The 8,452-nt window shown below is 44.2% G+C and overlaps 1 protein-coding gene across 1 annotated transcript; it reads left to right on the top strand.

Annotated features, from left to right (window-relative positions):
• Positions 1–7,228: 7,228 nt before the first annotated feature.
• On the top strand, positions 7,229–8,174 carry LOC149028761 (zinc finger protein ZOP1-like). The gene is made up of 2 exons (XM_089161551.1): positions 7,229–7,331; positions 7,798–8,174. The coding sequence occupies exons 1-2, from the start codon at positions 7,229–7,231 to the stop codon at positions 8,172–8,174; spliced, it is 480 nt and encodes a 159-aa protein (XP_089017677.1).
• The last annotated feature ends 278 nt before the right edge of the window (positions 8,175–8,452 follow it).

Below are 8,452 nucleotides of genomic sequence, written 5' to 3'. Positions count from 1 at the left end.
GTTTCCTAAATTAGATTCTTACAATGATATACTACTGTTGCATAACTTTGATTACAGTAGCATTACTTATTCATATTGAATTGATTCATGTATGATTTACTTACCAATGTTATACAAATGTTTGTAAATATTGATTTCTTTCCATATATGGAGTTACCATATATGTGATGATATGAATTGATGCATGTGTATGCTTACGTATGGTTTGGGAAGGAGAGGTGTCCTTTTGACATTTCTGTCCTTGGACTACTACGGGAATATTATGGGATGTTTCCGGAGATGCCCTCTGGACACCTTCCTAAACTGTTGGATGACATATTTAGGATTGTCTAGTAGTGTTTGGCTAGGATGTCCTGTTATGTCAGACCCTAATCGGAGGGGTATTGAGACCGAACGACCCGTGGTAGCAATGGGGATTCATGGGCGCTCAAGACCGGTAACCAACCCGTGAGAGGACAGGAATCACATTGTGGGGGCCATTTATTGGTAGGGTTGCATATGGTTAGACTTGGGCTCACGGGCGCTTAAGACCGGTAACCAACCCGTGAAAGGACGTGAGAGCTTCCCGTTTACCATATGTGGATGATCAATAGGGTTGGTGAGTCCGTAGTCGGGGACTATGAGGACTCTAGTGTGAAGGATACCGGAAAGGATCGTCGGGGACGAGGAATGGAAGTATCCCGGATCGACTTGATGTAACCAAGTAGAAGACTTGCATTTGGCTAGGTATTACCCACGACATGCGCCCAGTACTTATACCAAATGGTTGTGAGAGAGTGTGTTGACTTAACCCCCTAGCCATGGAATGTCCCGAGGGATGCCGGACCCATTACCAACTGATGATGAGTGATTGAGACTTTCCCTCTAAAGTACGGTGCTATGACTTAAAGCTAAAGCATGTCCGCCAATAGAGACCAGCATACATAGAGTTAGATTCATTCATTCATTGCTTGTCTCATATCATATTGCATTCATGATTGTTCGGAATCCTGCCATTTATGTTATTATGGATTTTTAAGCGCCTTCTCGAGTTTCTTTGAAACTCATTCCTTTATTGTACAATGTTGTTAGACTATCCTGCAGTGCTTGAGTACTATGACGGTCCCTATGAAGAAGCGCAAGGCGAAGAGGCATATCTCCGGGGAAGGTGATTGCGGTTACCACAATTACTCACGAAGATTCCGCGGGTGGTTATGCTCCGTACAATGCTTAGTCCGACCATTGAGTGGAAGCGTCCTTGTGCTATTTATGAGATCTACACCTACAAGGATGTCGTCTACAAAGTGGAGAATAATTTAGTTACCCAATGTACTTGCTCTTTGGGATTAGCTTTTATCTAGTTTATTCTTTCGAGCTACTTTTCCAGTTGGATGTAAAGTGGGATTTTTGCTTCACTTTACTTATCCGTTGTTGACACTCCGATTATATATTTATTATTCCGTTTCGTTTACGATTCATTCTTTCTTTATTGAATCTATGATTTATCTTCCGCACTTTTGTTATGGTTGTTCATGATTATGTTATTGCTTATGTGGGGGGGGGGTCCCGCGGGGCGGGGTGGGGGGGGGGGGGGCCCCCGGGGGGGGGGGGGGGGGGGGGGGGGGGGGGGGGGGGGGGGGGGGGGGGGGGGGGGGGGGGGGGGGGGGGGGTCCCCTCTCTGGGGGGGGGGGGTGGGGGGGGGGGGGGTGGGGGGTGGTGTTTTTTTTCTTTTTCTTTTTTTTTTTTTTTATTTTTTTTTGTTCGCCCGGGGGTGTTTTTTGGGGTGTTTTTTGGGGGGTGGCTGCAAGGGGGGGGGGGGGGGGGGGGGGGGGGGGGGGGGGGGGGGGGGGGGGGGGGGGGGGTGGGTGGGGGGGGGGGGGGGGGGGTGGGGGGGGGGGGGGTGTGGGGGGGGGGGGGGGGGGGGGGGGGTGGCGGGAGAAAAAAAATTCGATGATTGGTCGTCTTCGGTCGGACTTGGATGATGCCGGGGAGAAGATCCGGCGGCTGGAGCGAACAGTTGGAAAGTCGGGAGCCAAAGGATCTGAAACGTTACCGAAAGGCAAGCTGTCGTTCCTTTGCCCGAATCCCTTCCAACTGATGTTCGCAGAGCCTGCATCTACAAGTATTTACACAGTAAGCCCATTGTTGATATGTTGAATGCTTATAACTTGCAGGCGTACCGGGATGGTGAGAACGAAGTATGGGAATCAATTTTAAGGAAGGATCCTCATTTTGATACGACTCCCTACAGTGTTGTTTGCCATCCTGAAGTATTTACCGACCTGGATATTCCTCCTCCCGACTGGACCAAGGATAAGATTGATCCTCCACCTTCCGATCCAAATATTATGCAATATCTGGAAGATTCTCCTATTTATTCTCCCCTGGAAGAAGTCAATTATGACGAGCTTGTCTTGAATGCGAGTTTGGTCGAGGACCATTCTTCTCCTGGACAAAGTTGGATAAAGAGTATGAAATTGCGGAGGATTTTATGCATACCGAAATATTTTTGTAATCCTCATTTCTTCTCTTCTTTTCCTTGAATCCCCACCAATGGTTGACTCATATGTTTGTTCTAGCAAAGTCGCGTTGATCTTGTATAACTTGTTAACAGTCACCTATAATGACTTTCTTCTTTGATCGAAGATTGTATCCAGCTCTTGTAATTGTTTTGATACTGGCCTCTTTGGATCTTTTGAAGAAATAAGAAATTACTTTATCTTGAACTTTGCTAGCCACTTGAATCGCCGTTGTATTAGGTCTTAGTTGTCTGAAACAATGCCTTTACTTAAGGATTTCCAGAGAAATACAATAAGTCTGAGAAGGAACTCACTCGGGTTGTAAACCGATGCCTTTACTTAAGGATTTCCGGAGAAATACAATAAGTCTGAGAAGGAACTCACTCGGGTTTTAAACCGATGCCTTTACTTAAGGATAATTCGAAAATTCAATAAGTCTCGAAGGAACTCACTCGGGTTTCAAACCGACGCCTTGCAAAAGGAACTCACTCGGATTTTCATCCGATGCCCCGACTTAAGAAAGTTCGAAAAATTTCCATAAGTGTATAAGTGTTGAAGGACCCATACGAATTTTCATCCGATGCCTTATAGTTGGATCTTGTTCTTGAATGTGGTGTATGATGCCCCCCAATCAAAAGATAGTTTGTTGAAAGCCAAAAATTGCATTGATTGAGTTGAAATGATTACATCGCGAACAAAATTGAAATCATCCTCAAGGATAAAACTTTTGAGATGCCTAGCATTCCACGAACGATCCAACTCTTTCTGGGAATTGATGTTCTTCAGCCTGTAAGCTCTTGAACCGACCGATTTCACAACCATATAAGGTCCTTCCCAGGAAGGGTCCAACTTTCTTTGGTGACGCGGGTCGAAAGCTAGGGTGTTTCTCAACACCAAATCTCCGGCTAAGTACCGACGATTCTTCACTCGAGTATTATAATGAGACGCTATCCTTCTTTGATAATGTTGAGTTCGTGCTATTGCCTTTGCCCGAACTTCGTCCAACAAATCAAGACTATCAAGCAGTCCTTGTTCATTTGCTTTTTCCTTGAACTCACGATCCCGTAATGTCCCCGCCATTATCTCCACTGGTGCCAATGCTTCAGATCCATATGCCAACCTGAATGGAGTTTTTCCTGTGGGTGTTCGAACCGTAGTTCTATAAGCCCACAATACATTATGTAGTTCTTCGACCCAAGAAGCTTTGTCAGCTTCGAGTCTTCTTTTTATTCCTTTCAGTAGCATTCGGTTAGTAACCTCTACCTAGCCATTGCTTTGGGGGTATGCCACTGAGGTCATACGATGCTCGATCATATATGTTCCACAGAATTGCTCAAATTGTGGACGGTCGAACCGAGTACCATGGTCGAGTGACAATAATCTTTGGAATCCCAAAGCGATATATGATTGATTCAAGCACAAATTTCTCCACTTTTTTCTCAGTAATTGTCGCCAGGTAATCGGCTTCTACCCATTTTGTGAAGTAATCAATTGCTACTATCGGATATTCCCGTCCGCTTTGATGCCTTGGTGAATTTGCCCATGATATCAATTCCCCACATTGCAAAGGGAATGGGATTTAGAATTGAAGTCATAGTTTCCGCCGGGCGCTTCGATACCGTAGCATGAATTTGACAGTTACCACATCGAAAAACGTAGTCCATAGCAGCCTCTTGGATCTTAGGCCAATATAACCCTAGTCTTAGAATTTTGTGGGCCAGGGCTCGGCCACCCATGTGAGCTCCACAAATTCCTTCATGAACTTCAGCCAAAGCTGATTTTGCTCCTTCGGGGCCTATACATCTCATAAGGGGTCCAACATAAGATCTTTTGTATAGTCTCCCATTCTGAATGACAAATCTAGCTGATCGAATCTTAATCAACCTTGCCTTTACTGGATCCTCGGGTAATTTGTCATCCCTTAGATACTCGATTATTGGATCCATCCAGCAACATTCTGCTTCAATATAAGAAATTTCTTTCTCATGATAACTTGGAAAAGTTATTTCTTCAATGTAGACCGAAGGGTCTAGATTCTTTTCCTTGGCATTCGCTAGTCGGGATAGCTCATCTGCCACTGAATTTTCATTCCTCGAAATCTGAGATATCTTCAAATTCCGAAATTGGTTTTGAAATGCCTGCACTATCTCCCAATATTTTTGCAAGCGTGGTTCTTTAATGCCATACTCCCCTTGGACTTGGTTGACTATAAGCTGAGAGTCACTATAAATAGTAACATCTGCAATAGCTAATGCTTTTGACAACCGAAGTCCTGCTATCAGGGCCTCATATTCCGCTTCGTTATTACTTGCATCAAATGCGAATCGCAAAGCATATCGAATAATAAATCCTGCTGGACTTTTTAATAGAGTTCCAGCACCTGCTCCATCTTTATTACTCGAACCATCCACATATACCTCCCAAGTGGTTGATATAATGGGATCCTCAATGGTGGGCTCCACTGGTGCAGTAGTTTCTACTACAAAGTTGGCTAATGCCTGAGCTTTGATTGCAGTTCTGGGCTTAAAGCTCACTTGGAACTCGCTGAGCTCAACCGACCAGGATACCATCCTTCCAGACAAATCAGGTTTGTTAAGAACTTTACTAAGAGGAAAAGTTGTAAATACCTCTATTGGATGAGCTTGAAAATATGGCCTTAGCTTCCTGGTGGCCATCATGAGAGCCAGAGCCTGCCTCTCAATCTGCGAATATCTGGTCTCCGCATCTAGCAACACGTGGCTTACATAGTAAATCGGCCACTGTTTCTTATCTTTCTCCCGAACAAGTACTGCACTGACCGCCGAAAGGGACGTCGCTAGATATAGCTGTAATATTTCCCCCTTCTTTGGTCTGTTGGTAATAGCCGATGTGAGCAGTTGGATCTTCGGAGCCATCGAATGTTGAGAAGGTAGGCAAACGGAAGTTATGGGGAAACCGATATCCCGCAATTGGCTCAGCAAAAGGAGTCTTCCGAATGACTGAGTAAATATCCTCAGTTATTCTTTCCTTAGCCAACTGCCCTAATTTCTCATTGATGTTGGCCAATTCTTGACCAATCTAGGTCGGGTGATCTTCAGCAATATGATCACGACCACGATTAACACGATCATCCCGTGCTACTCGATCATCACGAACAACCCGTCCTTCCCGAGCATTCCTCTCGTCACGAACTGCTCGATCATCACGAACGGTTCTTCTGACAGTGGGTGAGTGAGTTCTTACCCCTGTATCCAACCTTGTGTTTGAATCAATTGTACTCTCTTGCGGTCTGTCGAACCAATCGTCTCTCCTGGTTGATCATCGATCCTCCGAAGTCCTCGGTCTCCTTCACGGAAATTCTGATCAACATTCCGGTCTTCAGCCAGTCTCTGGTCACGTGGCAATGCACATCTCCCTGAATCGCGTTGATCAGGCTCTTGTGGTAAAACCACTCGTCTGGTGAGCATGCGGAGTGCTTGGCTCACCTCCAAGAGTTGAATCTTTACCTGATCCAATTGATCTTGGATTGTATCAGGAGGAGGATTACGTCCTCCCTGGCCACCATCCACCTCGATAGGATTTTGGCTTTCCTGAGGAATATCCGAATTATTCACTCCAGTATCTTGAACACCGAAATTGCGTTGTGCAGCGGCTGTTGCGGCTGCTGATCTAGTCACCATGGCTTTTCAAGTCGTTTCCCACAGACGGCGCCAAATGATGCGTCCAAAATCAGCCCTTGGATCTCCACGTGATGTCCTGCAAAACGAAAGCGTCAGATGTGGCCCGACCGCTGGGGTCGGGAGTCCACCTCCGAAGGCTAAGTCAGTTGATGAACTTAATCACAAACGGCTCTGCTAGAAGCACAGAGCTAAGGAATGAAGAACTGGGAAAGGTGATCTAGATAGCAGATCGCTGATAGTTTAGGTCTATCAGTATGTATCTGAACTTGAGTCTCAAATAGTATTCTTTTTGATCGATTGATCCGTCCCTCACCTTGTATGGTAGTGAGGTTTATATAGAGTGTACCTTCGAATCTCCTTCGTTGGATGCACTTGAGCCTTCTTTGGGTAGTCGTTGGATCTTATCAGTTAGATCCGTTGAGCGATAGACTTCTACTAGTTTGGGCTAGTAGAGGACTCCTGAGATAACCTTTAGGTTATGCGATGGTTATCCCTTCGATAATGATTATCCGTAGCCGCCAGTTTGAGTCTGCCATCATTAGAGTGATTACCCTAATCCATAAGTAAGATTAGGGCACGCTTGCAGCCGAATAAGCTTTCTTCTTCAGCAAGCCATCTTCTGGATCCGGTTCGCTCGAGAGCGATTCGGTTTTCTCCGTCTCGACCGGGGTCGAGGGTCGGACCAGGTATGAACCCGGTCTGATCATAAACTCTCCATATCAACAGCACAACTGAGAGTCTTGGCTAATTTTGAAAGACCAATATTAGTATTTATCATCAAACTCAAACGTAGCATTATAAATATGTTTTTACTGCATTTTGTACACTATTTTGTTCCCATAGATCTGCAGGTACTTCTTATGTATAGTATTAGCTTACCCTGAAGATGCTTTCTTATGCCCCCGCATATGCACACATGAAGGATTCTTCATTGCACACATCACTATCAGCACGTCAACAAAATCTGGTCTTCATTAGGAGTGTTAGTAGGTAGCATCATGCTTGACTTTGACCTGTGTACTCATCGGTTACACCTCATCCTAAAGTCTTAGGACTTATTCAAGATTCTTGATGAGTCTTGACTTACTTTACCAACCTGCTGCTCATCAGGCTAGGTTGAGCATAAAGGCCAAGCCTGAGGCCATGTATGGTGTTGCAGATTTTTATGTTCTAGGCAAACAAGTGATTTATTAGTTTTGAGAGCCAGTGTTTACAGAGGAATAGAAATCAGATTTGAAGTAAGAAAAGTGGAAAACTAATCAAGACAGATGCTTGTTGTTTAGTTCCATTATTAGTCAAAAAAAAAAATTAAGACTAATTGAAGCTGGCCATCAACTAGATTAAGTCATGAGCAATGAGGTTTCCAGGCAGTCACCTTTAATGTAAGCCTATGGGCTTGTTACTTTATATCCAACTCATCCAATATACAAAAAAATGTCATAGAGTGGGATTATGATAGTGCCTCAGGTTATTACTATGATAAAGCCAGCGGTTATCACTGTGATCCAAATTTAGGCTTATTCTATTCCAGTGTTTTAGGTAAGGACATTTTCCTTCATTTTGGTTCCTGAAATGTCCTGATTGTTATATGGTTGATTTTATTAGCTTATGGTATTTCGTTTACTTGTTTTTGGGTACAGGCAAGTGGATTATGCAGGAAGAGGCGTTTAGCACATTTCAAGTTCCCTTGGAATCCAAAGAGAAAGAACCCATTTCATTGAAACCATCAACATCTTCGGTGGATACACCTATTGCAGAAGATAAAGGTGCCAGTAAACATCAAAGTGGGCCTCCACCAGGGAGGGTTGCAGCAGCATCTCCAAATCCAATGAGATCTGTTAAGGGTGCTCCATCATCAATGGTAGTGAAGAGGAAAAGGGAAGATGCGAAGCCAAAGGTCATCTCTAAAGAGGAGGAAGCTGCCCTTAAAGCAAGGGAGGCTGCAAAAAAAAAAGAATGGAGGAAAGGGAGAAACCATGCTGGGACTCCACAAATCGTATTGACCATCAGGAATTGAATTTCACTATAGACTTCCCCTAAGAAGGTTCTTGAGTCTCTTTTCATCATTCTTGCTGTTCAACCCTGGCTTCAGTAAAAATTATTGGTGTCAGTTTTGAGTGTTTGCGGGAATGGTCATTGTGTATTTGCCAAATTCTCCTCATTGGTTTTGTATTTGCTGATTCCGTATTGCATGAAATGTTATTGAGCTTCATGACTGATAAATTGGATTAATGACCATTGACAGAGTTTCTTTTTCAATGTTGACTTTCCTTCCTCTTTCCTCTTATAGCCCTT

The sequence above is a fragment of the Hakea prostrata genome, chromosome 1 (genome assembly GCF_041222555.1).
Source record: "Hakea prostrata isolate BN-2017 chromosome 1, UWA_Hpros_2, whole genome shotgun sequence".
Lineage (NCBI taxonomy): Eukaryota > Viridiplantae > Streptophyta > Magnoliopsida > Proteales > Proteaceae > Hakea > Hakea prostrata.
This window is presented reverse-complemented; position numbering and strand designations above follow the sequence as displayed.